This window comes from Crocodylus siamensis, chromosome 3, assembly GCF_052110815.1.
Source record: "Crocodylus siamensis isolate JL-2025a chromosome 3, ASM5211081v1, whole genome shotgun sequence".
Taxonomy (NCBI): Eukaryota; Metazoa; Chordata; order Crocodylia; family Crocodylidae; genus Crocodylus; species Crocodylus siamensis.
This window is the reverse complement of record NC_143397.1, coordinates 801,050-826,023: the sequence shown is the minus strand read 5'-3', so window position 1 is coordinate 826,023 and position 24,974 is coordinate 801,050. Positions and strand designations below refer to the sequence as shown.

At 57.9% G+C, this 24,974-nt stretch overlaps 1 protein-coding gene and 2 non-coding genes across 4 annotated transcripts; all 3 read right to left on the bottom strand.

The window, feature by feature from the left end:
* Positions 1-43: 43 nt before the first annotated feature.
* On the bottom strand, positions 44-115 carry TRNAQ-UUG (transfer RNA glutamine (anticodon UUG)). Its single transcript has one exon. It is a non-coding gene; the product is annotated as a tRNA-Gln (tRNA).
* Positions 116-1,811: 1,696 nt separating this feature from the next.
* On the bottom strand, positions 1,812-1,883 carry TRNAQ-UUG (transfer RNA glutamine (anticodon UUG)). Its single transcript has one exon. It is a non-coding gene; the product is annotated as a tRNA-Gln (tRNA).
* Positions 1,884-18,153: 16,270 nt separating this feature from the next.
* Positions 18,154-21,988, bottom strand: LOC149867871 (B-cell differentiation antigen CD72-like). Of its 2 annotated transcripts, XM_090037473.1 has the most exons (7): positions 21,834-21,988; positions 21,663-21,761; positions 20,940-21,029; positions 20,409-20,723; positions 19,849-19,997; positions 19,386-19,495; positions 18,154-19,139 (listed from the first exon to the last, which is right to left on the bottom strand). In XM_090037473.1, the coding sequence occupies exons 1-7, from the start codon at positions 21,916-21,918 to the stop codon at positions 18,989-18,991; spliced, it is 999 nt and encodes a 332-aa protein (XP_089893599.1). In that variant the 5' UTR covers positions 21,919-21,988; the 3' UTR covers positions 18,154-18,988. The 2 variants fall into 2 exon arrangements, with proteins under 2 accessions (XP_089893599.1, XP_089893598.1); XM_090037472.1 differs by having other exon boundaries at positions 19,849-20,723.
* Positions 21,989-24,974: the final 2,986 nt, after the last annotated feature.

Genomic DNA, 24,974 nt, shown 5'->3' with positions numbered 1-24,974 from the left:
GCACCTGCACAGGGACACAGGAAGGGCTTTGGGGGAAAAATGCTGGGTCTACTGAGGTTTGGACTCAGATCACTGGATTCAAAGTCCAGCGTGCTAACCATTACACCACAGAGCCATGCGATAGGTGAAGCTAGCCTTGAACTCAGAACCTTGCACTCTCCAAACCATGACACAGATCTGGAGAGTTTGGGTTGCCTGGGGAAGCTGTGGCAGGAAAAGTTCTTTGGGCAGACCTATTTGTTGACTTGGCCTGTGGACCTCAGCCCACTAGTTTCCTGTGGGCTGCTGCTGTTGGGCAGCGGTGGGATCCAAGCCAGCAACTGATTCCAGGGCAAAAAAAATACTAAAAAAAAGAGTGTCAATGGGGTCATAATGGTTAAAATTAGTGCACCTTTAGGCAACACTGCACAGAGCATTCCAGCTAGTGCACTGCCCAGCAGTACTCTGCTCGGATGCAGGACCAGAACAGGCCCAGGAAACAGGCCTCACAGTCCCCAGGGACTCTCCCAGCCAGACCCTCCTTCCTGGTAAGTGAGATGGCCAGTGTGGCCAAGGCCAGGAGGTCCCAGACCTTGGTGAGGCCATGAATGGGGAGTGTGAAAAGAAACCTGGATGGGGAAAAATGCAGCCAGAACCTCAGCAGGAGGTTCTGGAGGAGGAGGACGTGCAGAGGCTGCAACCTGGAGCACTCCAGGACCAGGTACGCCAGGGTCTCCCTTTGCCCACGAAATGGGCATGTGTCAAGGGCCATCTTGAACTGTGCTAGTACACACCTATCGTGATGGCTCCATGGAGAAGCCACCAACCTAAGTCCCCAGCAGCACGTGGGATCAGGGTGGAGTACAAACTGTGCCACCAGGGTCCTGCCACTTAGTGTCTGGGCAGGACGTGAGGGCGATGTGATGTAGCATGTGGTGGATAAGTGTCTAGAGTGGGCACCAGTGGGGCTGTGGAGAAGTGGACTGGTCGTGTGTCCTCCAGCTGACTGATATGATGGAGCGGGGAGTGCTGTGGGGCCAGCTGGAGCAAGGGCCCCACCAGCAGCTCCCCCAGCCTGGGGGATACAAGTGGGCAGGAACCACCCTCATGCAGGACTAGCTCTAAATGGGCAAGGGCATTCACAGGCAAGGCGCCTTTCACCTCCTGAACTAGTCACAAGCAGGATGCCCGCTCCATGATGAGACCCATGTATTGGGCCAGCACAGCGGGGCCTACCCAGTCCAGCCTGGCATAGTCCAGGAGGTCTCGAATCCAGGTGAGCCCCACCTGGGCCATCCTGTGGTACACCCAGGGCAATGCAGCCACCGGGACCACCAAATGGGGCTTTCCACAGCAGCAGCTCAGCCAGCAAGTCGCTGCCCCGGGCCACCCACAACGGGAACCTGGAGGTGGAGATCAGCCCCCAGGCCTTGAGGAGGTCTTGGTAAAAGACCAGCTTCCCAAAGCCCCATGCAAGACTGAGTCCGTGCAGGTAGAAGAGGTGTCGGTTGACTCCACGCTGCATGGCTACCGGCACCATACAGGAGTCTCTGCAGGGTGTGAAGGTGAAAGATCAGGACCTGGCTGCAGAGGCAACCCAGTCTTTGCCCAGCCTCTCACAACAGGAGGCTCAGGACCTAATGCCATCTCAACCAAATGAAAATATAGGGACCACTTAGGGTACTGAAATGGTGCTGGAGCATGACTGGATGGCTTAAGACCAGTGCCCAGCCCCAAAGGAACAGGCACCACCAGACACACTCTGACACCACAGCTCCAAGGTCACCAAACCTGCTGGGCATCTCCACAGGAAGGGATTTAGAGCAGAAAGTTAGCTCCGCTGAGATTTGAACTCAGATCACTGGATTCAAAGTCCAGAGTGCTAAACATTACACCACAGAGCCAGCTGTGGTGGTCCCTTCCGACCTCTGACCCTACAAGGTCCCCTCCAACCCTACTTCTATGCTGAGACGAGCCTGCCTTGAACTCAGAGACTTGGGGTCCCCAAGCCACAACAAGATCTGGAGAGACTGGGTTGCCCAGGGAAGCTGGGGCAAGAAAAGTTCTTTGGGTAGATGTGATATCTTTTATTAGACCAACTGAGTAGTTGGAATAAAGTTCTTTGCAAGCTTTCAGGCACAATCACCCTTCTTCAGGCATTGAAAGTCTCTGCTGTTCTGAGAGTCCAAGGAATTAAAGAAGCTAAAAGTGTGACAGGAGGCCAGTGAGAATGTAAATAAGTGGAAATTAGGAAAACAAATGGTCCCACCGGGTCTCTGCAAAAGATGAGGCACCTTGGGACCGGCCCCAGCACCTGCAGCCCCCGTGACCCCCACACCATGGAGAGGGCAGCAAGCCTGGAGCCCTCGCACCCCAGCACTACCAATGAGCATCTCTGCAAGGGCAGCAAGGGGCTGGGGAGTCACAAGATCCTCCCCGCACACCTGCCGCAGCCCATCCTGCCCCCCTACAGCCTTGGTCTAACCACAGTGCAGGGGCAAGACCCTGTACCCAGGACCCTACAGGGCTGATCTCAGCAGAAGCATTGACATAGCCCGGTCCCCAGCCTCTGCCTGGGCTGCAGGGAAGGTGGCAGCATCGCACACAGGTTTGTCGCTGCTGTTTATCAGTGAGCGCGAGTGTGTCTGAATGGATGAGTGTGCACGGTGCCTCCGGCCCTGCCTGTGCTCACACCCACACAGCCCAGCACCTCTCTGCAGTTGGCACCCAGAGCCTCTGAGGGTGGCAAAGGAAATCTCGATGCCTGCAGCAACTGGGGAGGGGGGCGTACGTCACAGTCTCATCCTGCAGTGACAGGAGCTGTACGGTGAGGGCAGCGGAGCCTGCCCTGCCAGCAGCACAGTTCAGCCCCTGGACCTCTGTTTGCCCTTTCTCCTGCTGCCCCAGCCCCATCAGGGACATGCTCTTGCACTCCCAGATGCATCCCGGCCACAGGCAAGGGGCCATCTCCTGCATCCCCAAGGGGGCAAGGGAAGCGGGTCTGGGCTGGCTGGCTTCTTAAAGGCCTGGGGGTGCTGGTGCCAGGAGGAACCGCAACTGGCAGGGCCCACACCGCCCCTCTCAAGGCTGCATGACTGTCCTGCTGCAGGAGCTCCCCTGGGCTGGAATGGGTAAGGGCAGCACCAAGGCCCGGCTTGAAAACTCCCTGCAGGGCCTGGCTCCCGCCCCCCACCGAGCCCCTGGGCTGGTGGCAGAAGTAGCACCACCCCTCGAGCCACAGCCCCATTTCCCTCACACCCCAGCTTGAGTCCAGGCATAGCCTCCCTGATATGGCCTGTGCCAGTGCATCAAGCCAAAGAGACCAGCTTCTAGGTAGCCCCCCACCTGCTGTCACCCTGCAATGGGGCAGCCTCCCCAGGGGTGGCCATAAGCCCCTGGAGGCCCCCCCAAATTCCCTTTCTGCACTGCTCTCTCCGGAGCAGTCTCCCACGTGCGCTCACGCAGCCCCTTCCTGGGCCTCTGGTCCCTTCTGCTTCTTGTCTTCCCTCTCCCCTACCTGGGCTTCTGGTCCATCTGGTCCCGCTCCTACTCGGCACCCACCTGGACCTCTGGGCCCCTCTGGTTTCACTCCCTCTCTACGCCCCACTCTGTGCCTCTGGACCCTAGACTCATTCATGGACCTTTTCCTGGGCCTGAACCATGTGGCCCTGCATTTCTTTTAGATCGGGATACACTCCTCTTCCCTTTCCCCACCAAGGGGTAACTAGCAAGGCAGTGAGGGCTGGTGTTTTGGGGCACCCACTCACCCTTCTCTGAGGTTTGGCTCTGGTGGCAGTTTCTAGGGGCTGGTCCACCACACACATGTTGCCGGCACAAGGTGCCCGAGGGAGGCAACAATTGGGTTCGTTGCCCGGTGTGCGTCGCGCCAATAAACACACTGGGGGGAGAAGTAGACAGAGTTTATTAGAGCTCAAGTAAAAGGCGCAGGGAGACTGTATGGTCTCAAATCCTGCGCCCCTAGCCCTGCAACAGTGTATATTTATACCCTGGTCACTTTCTGCAGTAGTTTTCCACTAGTTGGCTTCCACCCCCCCCACCCCCTTCCCTCCTCCCTTCCCTCTCTGAGCGGTGCCCTTGCATTCCACAGATAACAGTTTTAGGGAGTTTCAGCTTGCCTGCTACTCATCCTGTTTTTCCAGTATTACAGGAGGTTACAAAAAGTTCAAAGAAAAGGTTACAAAGGTTCAGGAAGGGGCGGGGGGGGACCTGGCTCGCCTGGGCCCAGAGCAGAGGGGCTTCATCGACACTCGTGGTCTTCCATCCCTCTGAGTTACCTAGGGTTATGCCCAGTGACACCAACACACAGTCCCACCACCATCACCCCAAACCCCAGTAGTGTGCAGTTTTTGGTCCTACCCAGGACCAGGTCCACAGAGCTATGCTGTCCCTGGCCAACAACCCTGGCTACAAGCTCCTTGGCCCCTTGCTGATGTCAACCCCCCCCCCCCATGCTCCCTTGGCCCTGGCTCACTCCCTCTCTTGGGCCCTGGTCTCATGGCTGTCATGCAGCCCCTTTCTGGGTTTTCAACCCTTCCTCTCTGGCTCTGGCTAACCCTGGACCTGCAGCCTCTCCTAGGCCCTGGCCCCACCTTGGGTTACTTGAGAGCTGTGGCTGCCTCCAGCCTTTGGCCCCTCTCTGGGCCCTGGCTCTGCTAGCAGACCAGTGAGATTGTACTGGGGTCAGGTCTCCAGCCACCCAGCCCACACACACTCTTGGATCGACTCTCTCAGGCTCCTCAGCAAGTCTCTTAGGGCCTTGATGCACGTCCAAAAGATATATCTGAATGTCACTTCAACTGCATCTGATTTAGTTCCACCTGCTCTCTGCAGGCATGGTGTAGGTTCATTCGATCATGTGCATTAAGTTATGTACTTCATAGCACCACTGGATGGTGCTTACATGCCATGATTTTTTTTACCACTTAGATTTGATTCATGTACTTTGAATGCTTATGCTCTGTGTGGGGTTGTTCTACATATATTATATATATATATTGAATTTTAATTTAGTTTGAATTAGTTAACTTTAATTCAAGTATTCCAAAGGCTAAATATTTAATTTTTAAATAAATAAATGAATATTAAAAGCTTAAATATTTAAGCTTACATAGTTAACTTTAAATTTAGCTATGCATGCATTCATGCATGCAATGCAAAGTTAAATCTTTCCTTCCTATAAAGATTAACATTTACTTGCTTGCTATTCTGAGCCTGGTTTCTTCTTGGGGGGGAGGGTGAGAAAAATGACAATCTTACCATTGTTTGTGGTCAAGGAGCTACTTGACTTCACAAAGGTAGCCATTACCAAGTTGATTGCTCACTAATTGTTCCCATGGGATAGCCTTCCAGTTTCTATTCATTTGCTTGTGAAACTTAAGGGCTGTGTGGGCATTCTTATTTTGGCTGTAACAGCCTGTATTTCTCCTTACCATGAGGGTAAAATTATTGTGGGTTAGTGCAAGGGTAAATTTAACAAGGTATAGCAGAACGGTCTTTATTTGGAGAATCTGAGTTTGCAAAACTTGTCATGAGGCCTGGCAAAGAGCTAGCAGTTTCAATACTTGTTACACTCCAGCTTACACTTGGTCTTGAAGCACACCACCCCCCACAGCCCACCTCCACCCCAAGGGTGATTGCTTGGAGGAGGAGAGGGAAATCTGGTCATGGACAATGCATTGCCCGTCCCATTGAAAGTGCCCCTCATTCAAAGGATGATCAGAGCCCACATCTTGCACTGTCACCCTCATAGGTGCACAGGGGCATTGCAAGGATCCTCCCTTGGAGATGGAGCCATCCCACAAGTCTGGAGTGAGACCATGAGCTTAAATTCATCCTGAGTTTCACAGCATTGAATCACGTTCTCCACTCCCTCACATGGCTGTAAGTCAGCAGCAAGTCTATGGTCACCAGTGAGGTGCAGGACTAATTATTAGCCCTACACTACTGTGGGGAGCCCCTACCAACAACAAAGGTGAATTCAGCAGCTTTTAGGGACTAGGAGAGATGGCACAAGAGGTAGAAGTAGTGGGACATACTCCCATATTACAGCCTGAAGGCTTCCTAGGTGCTGCAGTCTATCAGACATCTGTTCTGGCTGCCAGCTGCGCAACCATGGAGCAACTGCCCCTCTATGGGGCATCACGCGATCCCAGGGCCCTGCAGGCAAGAGGAGGACCCACAGGCAGCTGTGCCTGAGGAGCTGTCTGCCCTCAGTCATGTCCAGAGAGACAGGCAGCAGCAGGAAAGTTGTGCAGAGAGGTTGTTTTATTATTATTATATATAACCTTATATATTGATGTGGAAATTATGACATGATCACTGCTTGGCTAACAGAGCACTTTATTTTTCATGGTCTCAGGAGAAGAAGCAAGGGCGGCTAATTCTCTGCAGCTGCAGAATACAGACTCTGTTATATACTTGTGAGAAAAAGACACACAGGAGCCTCCCCCTGAATACAGTCTTGGCAGTCTGACAATAAATCACCCTGGAGTCTCGCTAGACTAAACGTGTTTTCTCTAGCTGTCTCTCCATAAGTTTATCTCAAGGTCCCTTTGTTTTTTGGCCTTTACTTATGCTCCTTATTACGGCCTGACTTTATTTTTTGCACTCCAGTACTTTTTGTCCTCAAATGTTTACACAGTCTGTTTCCTCAAATTCGACGTGTCTGTACCACAGGAAATTCCTGCATTTCGTCAGGGCACTCCTCACGCAGGACACAAACTGGTCAAAGCAGGCTGTTGGGGACAGTGCCACCTCCCTTGTCAACCTTACTTCTGTTACTTCTTCACGAAGCTGGTTCAAGAGTAAATTGGATGCTTATCTTGCTGGGATCCTATGACCCCAGCTGACTTCCTGCCCTTTGGGCAGGAGGCTGGACTCGATGATCTCCCGAGGTCCCTTCCAGCCCTAATGTCTATGACATCTATGAAACCCTGCTTCACACTCATTTGGTGAAGGGGCAAAGCCATAGTAGGTGTCCAGTTGTCTCTGCGATGCCTTGGCAGCTTTCCCTAGGACAGCTGGGGCTGCTCCCTTGCCACTCAAAGTGGCAAAGTGCCTCTGTGGCCCTTTCAGAGGTCCTTGTGGAAAATCCCAGTCCCAGCGGGCTTGGCAGTCATCTTCCAGGAGTAGCCTGTCTCTTGACTGTCTTCTGTATCTTCCCATGGTTGGACGTAAGGAAAGGCCAGTTTTGCAGGCCAAACTGGTGTCAGAACTCATTTAGGACCCCGTGGAACCAGGGGTGCTCCATGGTGCACACACAGTCTCTTGTTGGTTGGTGCATACAACTCCCCCACCCCCAAATGGTCTCAGGAGGCGATCTGCAAAACACTTTATAACACGGGATGGTTTGGACTCCAGTTCAGTTTCATAGTTTCTAGGGTCGGAAGGGACCTGAACAGATCATCGAGTCCGACCCCCCGCCATGGCAGGAAAGAGTACTGGGGTCAAATGACCCCAGCAAGGTGTACATCTAGCCTCCCCTTAAACACCCCCAGGGTAGGGGCCAGCACCACTTCTCTTGGAAGTTGGTTCCAGATCCTAGCCGCCCTGACCGTGAAGTTGCGCCTCCTGATGTCGAGCCTGAATCTGCCCTCTGCCAGCTTGTGACTGTTATTCCTGGTCACTCCTGGCAGTGCTTGGGGGAACAGGGATCCCCCAATGCCTGCTGATCCCCTCGGACTAGTTTGTAACAGGCCACTAGACCCCCCTCAGCCTTCTCTTGTGGAGACTGAACAGGTTCAGGTCCCGTCGCCTCTCCCCATAGGGCCTGCCCTGCTGCCCCTGATCAAGCGAGTGGCCTCCTCTGGACCCTCTCCATGTTGTCCACACCACTTCAAGAGTTGCCAGCTTGAAGATCTGACTCCTGTACTGTGCCTACAGGAACAGGTAGATGGTCTGGCATCCCCCTGCCCCCGGTCCGTTTCTTCTTGTACAGGGTCTTCCTTGCCCCCTTCTCCATTTGGGATCCCTAGAAAACTACATACACGGCTCTCTGGATTGTGTGGGTGATGCACGGTGGGGAGGGGAGAAGGGAAGCGGAAGACCAGTGCAGTGTACAGAAGCACCGGTAGCAACACCACCTTCATGAGTGCCACATGCCCCCCCCCAGGGAGCACTGGCGTGCATGCCACAGACCCAGCCTCTGCTTCACCTTGGCCTCCATCTCCCAGGCCCTCCTTCCTCTCAGCTTGGGGTCAAACTCCACCCTGAGGATCCTGACCCCCTCACAGGGGACTGAGACCCCCAGGGGCTCGAGGTTCCTGAGCTCACCCATGGCCAGGCAGGTGTTTTGCTCATGTTGAGCTTGGCCCCAGATGCCACTTTGTAAACCCGCATGTGCCACAGGGCCATTTCTACAGCTCACTTATTCCAACACAGGATGTTCAGGTTGTCCAAGTAGGCTAGGAGCTTGGCTACTTTTTTGCTTTCTCCATGTATCCTGGGGTCCTGCCTAATGCACTGAGCCAAGGGTTCAATGGCGCAGACAAAAAGGACTGGGGAGAGCAGGCAGCCCTGGCAGACTCTACCACAATTTGCACGCTCAAGAAACAGTTGACCAGCACCTTGTTGCTCAGGTCCATGTACAGCATCCTTATCCAGGCAATGAAGGTTGGGGGGACACCCATTCACTTCAGTGTCTCCAAGAGAAACCAGTGTGACACCTCCATAGGCTTTTTCCAGGTCCAGGTTCAGCACCACCACCTTCTGCCCGGTTCCAGCTGAAGCGCATCTCTCACTTGCAGCAGGGCCCCGTGAATCTGGCGTCCTGGTACCACAAACGACTGGTTCTCATGGATGATGGCATCTAGAACACAATCAAAATAGCTCATCCAAGACTTTGGCCAGCAGTTTACAATTGAAGTTCAGGAGGGTGATGGGCCTCCAGTTCTTCAGTTCCTCCTGTGGACCCTTCTTGTGCAAGATGGTCACAATGTCCCAGTCCATCCCTGCCCCGAGATGGCCCTCCTGCAGGTGCTCTGGAAAGAGCTCCATCTGGTCAGGGCCCACTAGGTCCCAAAAGGCCATGTAAAGACTCCTCGGGCAGGCCGTCTGACCCAGGAGCCTTGCCATTCTTGAATCCCCAGAGGGGCTGCTCGACCTCTCCCAGTGTCCGCTGTTGCTGCTCCTTCTCTCCGAGGCCCCGGGTGAGCTCCTGCAGGCACTGCTGCCTGGGCCCTGGGTCCTCCAGTCGTGTGGTGTAGAGCTCCCTGTCGGAAGTGGCCACTGCATGTAGCATGCCTTCCCTCAACCGGTGCTCCACTCCTGCCCCATCTCTCAGGCACGTCATGGGCTTCTGTTTGCCCTTGTTTAGTTTGGAGAAGCAAGCAAACTACTCCTCTCCCTCCTCCACCCAATGGGCCCTGATCCTTTTCGGCAGTGTGACGAAACCATCAGAAAAGCCAATGGCACTTTATCGTGCATCAGCAGATGCATGACAAATAGGTCCAAGGAGGTGATACTTCCCCTCTATCGGGCGCTGGTCAGACCGCAGCTGGAGTACTGCGTGCAATTCTGGGCGCCGCACTTCACGAAGGATGCGGATAACCTGGAGAGGGTCCAGAGAAGGGCCACTCGTATGGTTAAGGGCCTGCAGGCCAAGCCCTATGAGGAGAGATTAGAGAAACTGGACCTTTTCAGCCTCCGCAAGAGAAGGTTGAGAGGCGACCTGGTGGCTGCCTATAAGTTCATCGGGGGGCACAGAAGGGAATTGGTGAGTATTTATTCACCAAGGCCCCCCCGGGGGTTACAAGAAATAATGGCCACAAGCTAGAAGAGAGCAGATTTAGATGGGATATTAGGAGCAACTTCTTCACAGTTCGAGTGGCCAAGGTCTGGAACGGGCTCCCAAGGGAGGTGGTGCTCTCCCCTACCCTGGGGGTCTTCAAGCGAAGGCTGGATGTGTATCTAGCTGGGGTAATGTAGGCCCAGCACTCTTTCCTGCTTATGCAGGGGGTCGGACTCGATGATCTATTGAGGTCCCTTCCGACCCTAGCAGCTATGAATCTATGAATCTATGAATTTTCCTGGCCTCCTCTTGGTACCAGGCATCAAACTGGGCCTTTGCCTCCCGCGTGTCCTCCTTCACATCCCAGCCCACCGCCACCTGCCAATGCAGGACCTGCAACTTACGGGTCAGGCACTCATGCTGCCTTCTGTGGAAGAAACCTTTGGTCCTGTCTCTGATGCTGGCCCACCACTGTCTGGTTTGGGTACAGGCCCTCGAGGGTCCTCCAGCCTGTCTAATTAATGCTTTCTGAATCTGCACTGGGTCTTCTCATCTTCCGACAGACTGGTGTTTAGCTCCCACACCCCTCTGTCCTGTTCCAGCTGCCCTCCCATTTCAGCCTGGATTGCAAGGAGGCGGTGGTCCAAGACCCCAATCCCCAAGTGCAGGCAGGTGGCTTAGTTATAACTGAGGGGCCTGACTGGTCAATGCTGGGGCCAGGACCCAGATAGGGGTCAAAAGGGCCCCCCAAATATTGGGGTGCATAATGGGCATCCTCCCACATAATTATTACATCAAGGTGTGGCAAGAAAGCTTGCCCCTGTCACAGGGTCGACTGGCGCGTACACACACACACACACACACACACACACACACACACACACACACACACACACACACACACACACACACACACACACACACACACACACACACACACACCCCACTCAGAAAATTGTCCCTTCTGCTTCTATGGTGGCTTGTAGCATCCTGCCTGCAACTGTTTCTCCATGCTTCAGGGTGTGTACGGTGACTCCTCGCCGCAGGATTGTGACGCCAGTAGCCCTCATGTCATCCACCCCCAACCACGGCGCTGCCCCGTGCAGCCAAACTGTCTGCCTCTAGTTGTTCCAAGATCTGGCAGATCCGGCCCCATTTCCCTTGCCCAGGGAGGTTTCTACCATTGACTGAAGCAAGATGGAGCCTCTTCATTTTGCTGATTGTATAGCGGGGGGGAGGGGCGGAGGGGGAGGAAGCGGGGGGCCTGGTTTCGCTTTCCCTCTTGCGACCAGAGCCTCTAGCCTACATCTTTTGTGTTCATATCTTAGGTAGCTGTTTTTCCCAGCCCAGTTTTGCTGTTTTCCTGGCGAGCGTGGGGGTTTTCACTCTCGGTTGCTCTTCTGCGCTTGCCTCAGCCTGTAGATTGGTTCCCAGTCACTTATCTCCAGGTTCCCGGCTCGGACTTGGGGGCCCAGAGCTTGGAGTTTCCTCCTTCCCCTTGGGGCTGGCTCTGCCTCAAGGGTTTCTTCATTCACCTCCATTACTCCTTCTGACCCCCATCCTCACTGCTTTGCTCTTTTGCAGGGCTTGCCGGGAACCTGACTCTTTAGGCCGCTGAAGGAGCTGGCTAATGGTTGCTCCCATTTCTTGGGGGCCTGTGTCTTTGGGCTGCCTTCTTCCTCCTCTTTTCTCTCGTGCTCTCCTTCCTCATAGCTAATTTCATCAGTATTTCCCCAGTACAAAGTGTCAGAGAGCATTGAGAGGACATTATCTTCCTTCTCCTCTCCATTGTCTGCATTAGCTTTCTCCTTGGGGCACTTTCTAAACGGGTGACCCTCCTCCCCACCGAGGTTGCAGTGCCATGCCTGCCCACAGGCTCCTATTTTAGGTCCTTTTTCCTGGCACATGGCACAGATCTCCACTTTACAATCTTTTCACAAATGGCCCTCCTCTCCACGTCTGCGGCATCACTTGGGTTGCTCTCAATAATTAAAAAAAAAACAAAAACCCAAACCCTTGGCAGTGCCCGAGGGTCAGGGCTGCTGACAAATGCTGCAGTGCTCCTGGTTTATCTGGGGCACATTTTAACTGGACCCTGGCATCCAAGCCCCTGTGCAGATTCCCTCTCCATCTTTTTCCTCCTCAGACCCCACCGATTCACAGCGTCTTCCCAGCCAGATCCAAATGTCTTCCTCTATTTCTGCAGTGTAAAACTGCAGTTTTTCAGTCTTTTGCCTCCATTTCCCAGGGCAGTTCCCCACAAAAAGAAAACAAACCAAAAAACCACAGATTAGCTAGTCTGGGACCCTGCTCTCAGAGATGGTCCCAGAAATTCAACCTGGAGGCAGGGTTTCTGAAGCCAGTCTCCCAAGCTGAGGTGAAGCCCAGGTAAATCACGTAAAACTAATCAGCCTTGTTTGTCTGAGGCAGATCTCGCAGCACTTTCCTGGAGAATTCCTCTCCGGACACGTGTTTGGGGAGGCTCGTGGGGTGCTCCTGGCTGCCTGTTACCCAAATCCTGACAGGATACGTCTCCTGTTCAGGTCTCGCCGCTGCTCACCTTCCTCCGGAGGCTGCAGCCCTCCTGGCTGCATCAGCACAGCTCATCTCCAGGTGTGCCCAGATGCCAGGAGTCCAAAGGGGAGAGAAAAAACACCTGCCCCTAGCGCAGGTGCCGGGGCAAATGATGGGGGGTCCAGACCACAAAGTAGGCCAAAGCCCACCACACATACCTCACCCTGGGAAGCTGGCCTTTGTAGTCACCCGACTTTCTCTGCCAGGTAAGTTGTGCAGAGGGTATCATGGGATTTGCCCCAACCACATCAGGCAGCAGCCGAGGCGACTCACTCCATTCTTGGCTAGAAACTCTCCCTTACCCATCACTGAGCCCGACGCAGCACCTCTTCTCTTCTTGTTTTATTTTCCTGCGGAGACTGTCTTTTTGCTCCGTGCGTGTACAGCATCTGGCACAATGCGATCCCACCCCATGGCTGGGGCTGCTACATGCTCCTGCAGGAGCAATACTGATCATATCTGAGCTTGACACCGACATCAAGGGGACTGAGAAGTGGGAGAGGTGTTTAATGAATACTTTCAAATAGGTCCAAGCCTTCTTTTAGTTGAAGTTTTTGTGGCTTTGGGTTTTTTCCTCCACTTTTTCATCTTTCTTCCTATTTCCTCAGCTTTAAGCAGGTCCCACATGAGCTCCTCACACACAGCTTGGAGACGCGCAAGTTGGGCGTAGCTACAGCCAGGCGCAGAGACAACCGGCTCACAACCCACCAGCAAAGGGGACTGCAATGAGGCCAGGCCACAACCCTGGGCCCACCTGGCCTCGTAGGAGCCATCAGGGCAAGTCATCCCGCGATCAACGGCTCACGTTGCAAGCAGCTCAGCTTTGCGAAGCTGCTGGAGGAGAGGACAGAAAGTGCTGTGGCATCAGCCAGAAGCTGAACGTGCCTCAGCTACGGGCAGGGACAGCCAAGCGCGGCGGGATGCTCAAGCCCTGCCTTCGCCTCTGGCAGCCGCGGCTCTGCTTTCCCGGCACAGAAGGGCCTGGCGGGAGCTGGCAGGGGGGTTCTGGCCCAAGAGCATCCTGGAGGCTGTACCGGCTCTGCCCAGGCCCGAGAAGCTGCAGGCACGGCTGGGGCTACCCAAGGCATGTGGGGGTAGGGGATTGACGAACCATCTCTGAAGCCCCTTGGAGTCACCCCGGGACACCGCTCTGCCCCCCACTCCTCTGCCGACTCCAGCCCCAGGGCGCTGCAGCTGGCTCGACTTTCATGGGCTTTGTCCTCCAGGGCAATGAGATCCCAGCAGCAGCAACCCTGCGGCAGGCAGCCGCCCTCGCACCTTGGCTGAGCAGGTCCCAGGGCACAGGCTGCAATGGCGAGGTCTCCTGGGCCGTGTCTGGACCCTCCCATGGAGGGTGACCACCTTTTGAAAATGAAAGGGGTGTGCACGTGGCACCCCTTCCCCGCCCTGCAGACCGCACAGCAAACCCGATCTCATGGGGGGCAGGGGAGGATGCAGGGTGCCCACGGCAGGGCTCAGGGCTCCCTGCCTGGCCGCCCACCCTGCCACCTGCCCCAACCAAGCTGCCCGTGGCTCCGTCCCATAGTCCTGTCCCCACCCCAGGCCCAGGCAGTGCCTGGATGAGCAGCTCCTCTAGCCCCTGCCCCAGCCACCAAGCCAGGCCCACTCCCTCTCTCACTGTGGCCCCCCTCAATCTGTCCAACCCCCTTGCATGGTCACATCTGGAAGGTGAACCCCCCCCAGTTGGGCCAGTCTGAGCAGGGGCAGGATCCCTTTCTGTCCCCAGTGCAGTGTTGGTCTGAGCCGGAGCAGAGGCAAAGCCCGCTCGCCAGGACCCTCTGGCTCTGGTCCCAGCAGGCGCATTAGCACAGCTCCATCCCCACGCCCCGGTGTTTCACCCCAGATCACTGGGAGACCATGGGAGGAGCACTGCAACCCACAGTGGTGGATGTTGGGGAGCACCGTGCTCTTCAGGGGTAGGAAGCAGAGCTCCACAACCAGCTTGGATAGGAAAGATTTAAGCAGCATGGCCAGGGCAGGCACGAGCTGCTTGTGCTGCACTGGCGAGTGCCATGCACAGCCTGGCTGCACGGGGGCTGACCACTCCTCCCTCCCTCCCTCCCTGCTGCACAGGCCCGCGCTGGCCAGGGGGAGCCCAGCCAACATCAGTGAAAGGGATGAGAGACATTGCTTCTGCTCTAGCCCATGGTGCTGTTGGGCCAGGAGATCAGCATGCAAGGGGGCAAGCCTCAGTCCAGCTTCCCAGCCTGCAGGGTGGGCATTTCCTTGCCTGCCCTAGGAAAAGCCCCCTCGGTGGGATCTGTGCAGCTCAGATGTCCGCGGCCTGGCAGAGGTGAGGACAGTGGAAAGGCATGTGCGCCACTGCAGTCCTGTGGGGAAATCCTGCACCCTCTATCCTCTGCAAGGGCCCTGGGTCAGCTCCAGGTCCAGGCCCAGGCTCCTCCAGGGACCGGCGATCCCTGGTGCCTCCCTGCCCTGCTGGGTCAGACAGCCATGTCCCTCAGGGACGCCCAAGCCTCATTGTCCCTGAAGACAGATGCTGCAAGCTGCGGCGGGTGGGTCCTGGGGCTCCCGTCTGAGCCAGACCACCAGTTTTATGGCCAGAGTGGGGAGGGGCACATGAAGTAGGGCTCCCATATTTCCAGGATCAAAAAAGGACACCCGTTGGGGGTGGAGAGGAAAGGGGGAAGGGGTATATGATAGTGCGGGGGGCGGGGGGCAGTGAGGAGAGAGGACATGTCCAGAAAACGCAGGCATGGTAGCCCCAACGTGAAGCAGGGTAAAATTAAGACGATGCTGGGAGACGTTGCATGTTAAGGGGTTAACATCAATACTTGTTTGCGTGGCTCCGACTTGCATGAGAGGGCTGGTGAGCAGGAGCGTGGCTACAAGCCGAGATACCTGGGCTCTACCCCTGCTGGGGGCAGATGGGAGCCACGCATATTGGGATGCTGTAGGACTGCAGATTGCTCCATTCATCTCCATGAAACGGACTGACATTACCCTAACATGAGTGCAGCGCAGCGTTACCCTCCTCTGAAGTGGCATCACTGAAACTCAGAGGGCACTTAGCATAAGATAATTTCATAGACATCAGGGCTGGAAGGGACCTCGGAGATCATCGAGTCCAGCCCCCTGCCCAAATGAGCTTTAACATGCCAATGCTTGCATTTTAAGTGCCTTTAGCATGGTCTAAGTGTAACATGCAACTACATCCGGAGTTAAGCAGGGCTGGCCAGGCCCTTGGGAAGGTACATCTAGTCCAACGCCCCACCAAGGGCAAAATCAGCTCTGTCCAGAGCATTACAACCAAGCGTGTGTCTAATTGACTAACAACATGGCATAAGCAACCCCCTTGCCCAAGAGCCAGGCACAGTCCCAGAAATCAGCAAGAACAGCCTCACTTGCCACAGAAAAATTGGAGGCCAAGGGCACAACCAGTGTCCCAAGGTGCCAGGGCAGAAAGGAGTTGTGAAGATTCAAGACAGAGGTTGTTCCCCCTGCTACAGAGTCCCCCCTGCCCCCCCAGTCCATACCATACTGACCAAGAGGTAAAATTTCTTCCTGCCCCCAAGGCAGCATCGCTCTGACCCCGAGCAGAGGGACAAGATGCTGTAGCCAGGACTCTCTGGCTTTGGTCCCAGCAGGAGCAGTGGCAAAGCCCAGGCCCCATCCCCAGCCTGGGTTGCAACCAACACCAAACACTGCAGAGGAAGGTGAAAAGTCTCTTAACAGCAGGAGGGGCAAACTCCTTCCAGCCCATGTGTGATCCGGCAGAGCCCTGGAGCCTGGGGCGGCCATGCACCCCCACTCTGCCTTGCAGCCGGGCACAGCAAGCAGAACCACCCCTCAGCCCCCTCCCTGCTCAGCCAGGACTGTATTTTTGCATCTCCTCCAAGTCCTTATCCCAGTGCCTTTCATCTCCTCTCATACCCAAGCCGGTGATGAGTGCTGCTTCCTTCCTCTGCTGCTGAGAAAAGCCCTCTCCGATATTCATTGCTCTGGGCTGTAGAGCTGCTCCCAGCATCTTCCAGCCAGCCCAGGGCAGGAGCTGGGGTGGAAAACATCCCTGGCCTCCAAGAGTTGCTGTTTCCAGTCTCAGGACACCCCCCGAGCCCCGCTCCCCCTAGAACAACATTTCTACAACCTCTTCTTGGACACCTCCAATAATGGGGGTCCTGCCACTGCCCTAGGTGGGAGTCCAAGGCAGGGGTCAACCAGAAACAAGGAGAGAGGCAGGTCCTAGGCAAGCAGGACCTGGGGAGCAGGAGACCAGAAGCAACAGGTGAAGCCAGGGCATGAGGATCAGAGCCAGGGACTTACCAGAAGCCAAGTCGCTGTGGTCTTGTTGGGTTAGGGTGCTGGGGAGCCACAACTACAGCCAAGGCAGCACCCAAATCAGGCAGAAGGGTCTGGGACAGCAGCACCTCGGGCCCCTTGGCTCAGGAAAGGCCCCAGGGCAGGTGGGAGAGGATTTATAGCCCAGCCACCAGGGGCTGGTACCTTCCTTTGGTTCCCATTATGGTGGGGGTCCAGGCTGGGCTGAGGGGGCTCTTTCAGCACCTCCTGTGTGGTGTTGCTGCCTGTGTCTCTTTATGGGGGTCTGGGTTCAAATCCTGCTAGCAGGGATCTTGCTCTGCTGTTTTGCTGCTCTAACAGTGAAGGAGCTCTTCCAGAGACCCGGTCTGCACCCCTTGGCTGCCCCTTACAGCTGCGTGCCCTGCTCTCAGCAGAACAGCACTCCCCAGCACTTCCCCTTGGGTGTTTGGGCTTCCAGGGGCAGCCTCCTTCTTTCTTCTGGAGCTGCAGTCATGTCTAAATTGGGAATAATCGGGCCACCCACATCAAGCTGGATGATGGTGCCATAGCCTGGGACATCTGGGGGTCACGTGCTTCTGGGAGTGCACTGGGCATAGGTCCATCTCCCACAGGCCCCTGCACTCCCTGAGCTCTTCCTGCTGCTGTGCTGGGGGCAGAAGCCAGAGCTGGGGGTCTGCTCGCCACCACCCAGCCCCATGGGGTGCAGCTGATGGGCTCTGGCCAAGTACAGCATGAAGCTGCCTGAGGCACGGTCCTAGTCCTGGGCACGACGGCCGCGGCCAGGTCCAGAGCCCACACAGACCCACCAGGATCCTGTGCCTGGTGCCTCCCTGCCCTGCAGCCCCCTGCAGTGAATGACACATGGGCCTAGGCTCGTCCTGGCAGGTAGCACCGCTCCAGGCCTGGCCGGTGGGGTGGACATGCCAGGGAGGATGCAGCTTTGCTCTGACTCGCCAGCGAGCCCTGGTGCCCTGGTAGGACTGTGCTGCAGTCCCATGCCCCTGGTGAGCACGACAGGAGCCAGCATGCCCCGTAGCCACGAACCGAGGTGCAAGTGCAATGACAGGGTTGCCTCGGCACCATCCAGGTGGGAGAGACTGGGCAGTGGTCCCTGCCAGCTGGAGACACTGCCCCATGCACCTTCCTGGGGGACCCCATGCCCCACCTCTGAGGTGATGGGCTGGGGCGGCAGCTCTGTCCATCCAGCCTCAGGTCACCTCAATCACCATCTAGGAAGCCAGCACCGGGGTCCTGGATCAGGGCAGGGCTAGAGATGGGCGGGGGAGGTCAGCTGGCCTGCCCCCTTTGCCCAGGGCCATGGGACAGGTGTGCACAGAGGAGGGGCTCACAGCCTGTGTGTTGCCCCTCCAGACTGGTCTCCCAAGGGTGGTGGGAACAGTGTGTACAGCCCCGGGCGCAGGGTGGGAGAGGAATTAGGGGTGTGGGGGTCCCAGTGATAGAGCAGCTACTGGGGGAGGCCTGTGTGCAATAAGGCGGCCAGGGGGCTCCTGCCCCAGCGCTCCCTTCCCCAGACACACTGCACTGGTGAATGCAATTGCTGGGGTTTAATAATATGCCCATGACTGTGAGCAGCACAAATAGCAGTAATATATCCTGGCTTCTTTACAATGTTCAGTAAACCTTCCTGTCCCGTGATGCGTCCTGCCTGTCCTGTGCCCGGGGCACAAGAAGGCCCCCAGTATGAAGCTCCATGGGGATGGGACGGGGGGCACAAACAGGCCTGTGGGGGGGGGGCTGTCTCCCTGGTCTGCACAAGTTCCTTGGGGGCCCAGTACCTGGCACCGTGGAGGTAGCAACCCCGGGGCTGCCAGGACCCCCTGGCTGGACTCAGGGGCCCCTCCTGCCCTGGCTGGGCACGGGGGAAAGGGACAGCAGCCTGTATCAGGGAACGGGGCTCTGCCTGTCGGCCCTGCCTATGGGGTCCAGCAGCTGGGGTCCGGTGTAGCTCGGGGGTCCTGGGAGCATCCAGGAATGTTTTGGCTGGGAGGATGGAGTTGGGGCTGGTCCTGCTGTGAGCAGGGGCTTGGACTAGATGACTCCTGAGGTCCCTTCCACCCTCGTGTCCTACACGTCTAGGATCCCCTAATGCCCTTGCTAGGTCCTGTCTGCCGGGCAGTTTGGGGAGCAGGCAGTGCTGAGTCCATGGCACTGTGAGGGGATCATGCTGGTGCAGGTTGGAGCTGGTCCCTGGAGCCAATGGAGCTGAAGGCAAGAGGCAGGGTGAGTGGGGCAGGCGGACCAGCCCCAGATGCACGCACGCCGGGTGCAGGGTCCAGTGGATGAGGATGAGGGGGGAAGAGGACACGTCCCTGGTGTTGCGATACTGCAGACATGCGCTCCTGTACTCACGGGACCCTCCCATATTCATCGCCCGGGGTGGGCCCTTGTGGCTTCCTGGGGGCGGCGGGCCGGCTTCTCGCAGACCCAGGGGTGCTTGTCGTTGTACCAGCCTTCTTTCTCTATGCTGCCCCTTTTTATTATTCCAAATAAACCATGACCTATTGCACTCTCAGACCTGCAATGACAGAGGCCATGTCAGGGCCCCCAGACCAGTGCAGCCCCCGCAAGGCCCTGCCTGCCTGGCTGCAGCCTCAGCCCCAGCTGCGACGCAGAGGAGCCCGTGGTCAGCCTGACCTTGCACCAGTGCCCCCATCGAGGCCTGCGCTGCGGTGGGCTGACAGGGAGCTCCCCATGCGCCGGCGCTGGTGCTCGGGAAGGGGGTGCAAGGCGTTTCCGGGCTAGGAGCTCAGTGCCAGCTTACGAGGTGTACGGGGTGTCGTCCTCCCACTGCCACGGAACTTCCTCGGTCCTTATCTCCCATCGCCACCTGAGTCCGATCCAGTACGGGGTCTCCAGGCGGGCAAGAAAGCTCTGGGGAGGTCACGACGGCGGTGAAACAGCGCCAGGGCAGGGAGACCCCGATGACTGGGTACCGCTCCCGGAGGGGCCCCGGGCATTGGGGCCGACCCGCGGGACCGGGAGGGGGGAGCAGAAGGGACGTCGGCCGCTCCAGCCTCCGGGGCCGCTGAGCTGGCAGGAGGTTTCCAGCCTTGCTTCTTCCCTTCAGCTGCCCCAGGCTCTGCCCACCCCATCTCCCCTCCAGCAGGATGGAGTACCAGGCTCCTCCAGCACCAGCCGTGCCCAACCCAACCCGACCGTCTCTGTGCCCCCCCGCCCCCACCAGGCCCCACCTTCCCACGGCCTCCCCAGCCCCAGGCCCGTACCGGCATGGTCCCGCGGTCCCAGTCCCAGGAAATGAGGAGGCGGGAGGACTCTCGTTCACACGCCTGTTTGCTTTCCAACCAGGTCTTCTCCTCCTTGGAGAAGAAGAGGCACTTCCCGCGGTGCAGCACCCAGGTCTCTGGGCAGCAGTCTGGGCACAGGCAGCCGCTCGCACCCAAGTCCCGCTCTGTGTCCCCGCCCAAGGGTCTCCCTCCCGCCCGCGGGTGCCCAGGGCCTGCTCTGTGCTGCTCGGGACGGTCCCGGGTGCAGGCGCTGGGCAGCTCTGAAGTCAGGGCTGGGCTCTGAGCCTGGCTCTGTGCAACCCAGGAGCCCCTGCCGTCCACCAGCTCCCATCCCAGCAACGCCCCCCACACGCCCCCGCCCCGGCAGCCTGGTTTGAGCCCCGGGGGTCTCTGGGAATTGCCTAACCCCACCCCCAGGCACCTCAGGCATACCCACCCCCAGGCATACCGGGGCTGGTGCATAAGCCTGGGCACTGCCCTCCACTCCCCCGCCAGCCCCGGGGGTCCTGGCTGGTGCTGTCTCCCTTGCTGGGGGCTACCTGTGACCTGGCAGGGCCGTGCACTGGCCAGGGCTGTGGCAGTCTTGTTCAGCTCCTGCCGCAGGTCCTGAGCCTCCCCCTGCGCCCGCGCCAGCATCGCCCTCGTCTCCTCCAGCTTCTCCTGGCTGCGGTTCCCCTCGTGCCATGCGCGCACCAGCTCCGCTCGGGTCCATGCCAGCTCCTCCTGGGCCCGCGCCAGCGCCGCGCCCGCCTGCCCCAGCCGCTGCTCCTGGGCGCCCGCCAGCTGCCCCAGGCCGTCGCGCTCGGCCGCGTGGGCAGCCCACGCCTGCTGCAGCCGCTGCCCCTCCTGCCAGTCTGCGGGCAGGGGCTGTCAGTGCCGGGGGCAGGGCCTGGCACCCCTCCCTGGCTGGAGGCTGTGCCTGGGCAGGAGCAGGACCGCTTCCCTGCTCACACCTCCACCCAACCACGGGGCCACAGGCGCCGTGCAGCCAGCAGCCGCCCAGGGCACGGGCGCAGGGCTCCTGACCCTGCCCATCTCCCCCCCCACCCGCCCAGCAGGGCCCCACTCACAGCAGACCCCCAGGGCAATGGTGCTGACCAGCAGGGCCAGGCAGGCTGCCAGCAGGCCCAGGGGCAGGAGCCGCGCGCTCCACGGGCGCTCTGCAAGAGACGAGGCACTGTGGGAGCAGCCCCAGCACCCGCAGCCCCACAGCCCCCATGCCAGGGAGAGGCACCCCCACCCCAGCACTGCCAGCAAGCAGCTCTGCAAGGGCAGGGAGGGGCTGGGGAGTAGCAAGATCCTGCCCCCACACCCGCCCCAGCCCTTCCTGCCCCCACTGCAGCCCCGGGCTGAGCCTGAGCACAGGGGCAAGGCGCTCTAGCCAGGACTGGTCCCAGCCGGAGCACTGGCTCAGCCCTGCCCCGTCCCCAGCCTGGGCTGCACTGGCTCTGCCTGCGCTCACACCCACAGCCCAGCACCTCTCTGCAGCCAGCACCCAGAGCCTCTGAGGGCGGCAAAGCAAACCTTGATGCTTGCAGCAACCAGGGAGCGGGGAAGACTCCTTCCGGCCCATGTGGCCACCAGCAAAGCCGCAGCTATGCAGCCCCCTCTCTCCTGCAGCCTGGGCACAGCAAGCAGAGCCACCCCTCAGCCCTGGGGCAGCACAGCCCCTCCATCCTCTGATCTCGGCCCCTGCAGTCCTGTTTCACCCCTGAGCCAGCTGTGCACCCCGGGAGCTCTCTGCATCCCTGCTGGGGAGCCCTGGGCAGGGCGGGGGATGCCTGCACACTCACCTCTGCATTGCTGGACCCCGTGCCTGGCCGGCCCCTCGCCCAGCGGGCCCCGCTGGAGGTTCTCGTAGGTGTCGTCAGCCTCACCCGGGGCTGCCGGGGCTGCAGACACGGCGGGTGGTCAGGGTGTGGGGCTGGGGCAGGGACGGGCGAGGAAGGGGTGCTGGCTCCTACCTGCCCCCTGCACCCGGGGGGTCACACTCCGTCCTGGGGGGACCCTGGAGAACCGCAGGTCGGCGTACGTCACACCCTCACTCATCCCAGCGATGGAGCATGGAACAGGTCCCGGGCTGCTGGGGCCGGCGTGGCGTGGCTGTCCCAGCAAGAGGAAAGTGCCAAGGCAGAAGCAGAAGCAGCTTCAACAGCAGGCAGGGGAAGCCAAGCCTAGTGGTGGCCCTGCCATTGGCTCTGGCAGCCAGGGCCCTGCCCTCCCCCCAGCACAGGCGGGGCTGGGCGGGGCCCAGGGGCTGGGGGGGCTGGACAGGGTTGAAAGCCCCCACCTGGTGCTGGAGCTGGGCTTATCCTGCACTGCACCACCCTCAGGCACTGGGGCACCAGAGGCCTCAGGGTCACTCACACCAGCATCTAGTTGACCCCCCTTTCCCAAAAAGGGACTGGACACATGCTTGGACAAAAGGGGCATCGGTTGCCGTTGAGCAGGGGGTGAGGGCACAGCCTCTGCATCAGACCTGCCTGCACCTTCAGTGCTGGAGGCTGCAAGGGGGAGAAAGGAACGGGGAAAAGCCTGTCCAAGCCCTGATCACTCTCCCTTCCAGCCTCCGCTGTCTGCCGTCGTGTGACACCAGAGACGGGGCAGGACAGAGCTGGGGTCTGAGCCGGCCCAGGGCAGCTCTTCTGTTCTCGTGAGGCACCCGGCACGGCACCGTTGACAGAGACTGCACCACGTACCATGGGCAGCGCACAGGCATCACGTTTCTGCACCACATCCTCACAATGCTTTTTTTCCCCAAAATAGCACATACGCACGTCCTCGCACACTTATGCATGAATGCACAATAACAGAAAAGCATCATGCACACGAGGTGGGCGGGCTGGAACTGCACATGACCAGCAACATCGGTTTGAGCTGCTGCACCGTAACCCTTCTCCTTCCCCCATAGGACCCTTCCTGTCTATGGGACCCTTGGAGATGGGGGCTCTGGGTCACACTTGCCCAGGCTGCAGGGCACGGCAGTTGTGCACAAGGCGACTCAGGCGAGGACCAGGCAGCCTGGGAGCAGGGCTGGCACACTGTTGGTGCAGTGAGGAACCAGGAAACACACCACGTGCCACACGGCCTGCACTCGATCTGGTTTCTGCTGTTTCAGGTGTGGAAAAATGACACCCCCGTCTGCCTCACTACAGTAAGCAGGCAGCCCACCCCGCCCTGTGGCCTTCTCCACTGAAACTGAGAACTTCTCCACCAAATTGCACCTGTTTATCACACTAGTTCTGGACGCACCTCCGTTGCACCGAAGAGATTAGACCTGTGAGTTAGTCGGGTCTAATCAAAGAGACTTACCAAGTTTCTCCTTTGTTTAGGTTCTTTTTGTAGCTGTGTATCAAGTTTTCCTTTGAGAAAGGGGGGTATCACTGAAGAGCGATGTCATCCACCGGAAGGGGTCAGTCATTTTTGGTCAGGTTCATTGTTACAATAACGGCTTAATGAGGACAAAGAGTCCTCCTGCTTCTCCCTAAGATCCAGAATGCCAGTCTGCACCAGGCCCACAGGCCCCGCTGTTCCAGCCCCAGTCTCGTGGGGCCTTGGGGCGGGTGTCTCTGTGCCGTGTGCCCTGCACCTCGGGGCTGGATGGTGCCTGGGTGGCTCTTTAAGGCCCAGCCAGGGCAAACCAGCCTGGCTCTGTGCTCAGTTGTAGAAGCTGCTTGTGAGCAATTAGCTCCTGCCTCCCCCACCCTCCACACCACCACACAAAGCATCACCTGCCCCAATTTAAGCGGTGTCCCTGTTGGGCTCAGAGCCCAAAATGCTGGCACTGGAGCCTGGGGGACTCAGCATCACCACCCCTCAAGCAGACCCAGATGAGACCAGCCCCAGACAGTACTGGCAGCTCACACCCTGCCCCACAGCTCAGCTGGGTAGCACAGACCTGTCCTCCCAGGACACTGCGCACCTTGGTCATAGCAGCACAGGTGTCACAACAGACCGGTGCTCTGCTACTCCCACCGCACCAGGACCAGCACCTGCGCTCCAGGAAGGCAGGAAAGGGAGCTCCTGCTTCCAGCCAGGCACTAACACCGCTGTGCTCTGGGTAGGCGTGCGTGGCTGTGGTCGTGTGCATCTTGCTTGGTGCTATTTCAGATGACAGGACTCCTCTGCAGACATTTTGCAAGTCTGAATAGGGAATAACTCCTGGGGGCAGGGGAGGGAGTGATCACGGTATGTCGGCTCTTGTAAATAAGTATATTTATGGACGGAGGATCTAGGATTTTGAAAATGGGGGTGCAAATGGTGAGGTGCATCACCACATCTAACACAACACAGATTTTTCCCCAGCCAAAAGGAAATGGGAAGCTTTACTTATACAGCTAGGCCAGAGCTGGGTTATTCAATGTAAGACTGGAGCACAAAGGACTAGAACTTCCTTGGAATGAGTTAAAAACAGTCTGCAGGGCTGTGAAACGGGAGTTACAGGACCAGGAGCAGCCAGCAACATGGCAGGACAAAGGACAGCTGGATTGATGGGACATCAGGGCCGTGAGCAAGGAGAGAGGGTCGTTAGCACGGGTAGAATGAAGAGCAATTACTAGGAATCACGGACACGACAAGGAGCTGTGAAGTCAAGTGGGCTGGGGCACGGTGCTGTCACCCAGCTGAACATAAGAAACGTGGGTGTTGTCATGGTTAGGAAGTGGGAAATATGTCACATGTCACATGCCACAGAGCTTGCCGTTTATTTGGTCTCTATTATCTTCAGAGTTGAGCTGGGGCTGCAGTTGAGACATTTCCCACCCACAGCAAAGGCCCTTTGGGCCCAAAAGCTTGTCTGGCCTCTCTCCCAGCCATGGACTTGGTCTACAACAAGAGATCACCCCCTCAATGCCCTTTCTAGACAGTGCCTGCTGAGTCTGTGTGAACTCAGGTCACCAGGGCCTCGGGGACTATACTCTGGGGTACCAAAGGGCTGGACAGAGGGACCTCGGGGCCTTGGCAATGACACTGACTGAGTTGTGGGACACAGGTGGGGTCCACAGGATGGGATAAGGGAGACATGGAGCCCTCTCTGGAAAAGACAAGAGAGGACATAGGAAATTATTGACCCACCACTCTCACCTCAATTCCCAGGAAGTTACTGG

Excerpts from the sequence above, each read along its gene's own strand:
- LOC149867871 (XM_090037472.1), bottom strand. The coding sequence starts at position 21,918 with ATGAGTGAGGGTGTGACGTACGCCGACCTGCGGTTCTCCAGGGTCCCC. Across the intron at positions 21,762-21,833 it reads CCCCCGGGTGCAGGGGGCAG|CCCCGGCAGCCCCGGGTGAG; the intron begins GTAGGAGCCAGC and ends CCGTGTCTGCAG. Across the intron at positions 19,140-19,385 it reads GACGACACCCCGTACACCTC|GTCTGAGAGTGCAATAGGTC; the intron begins GTAAGCTGGCAC and ends CTGTCATTGCAG.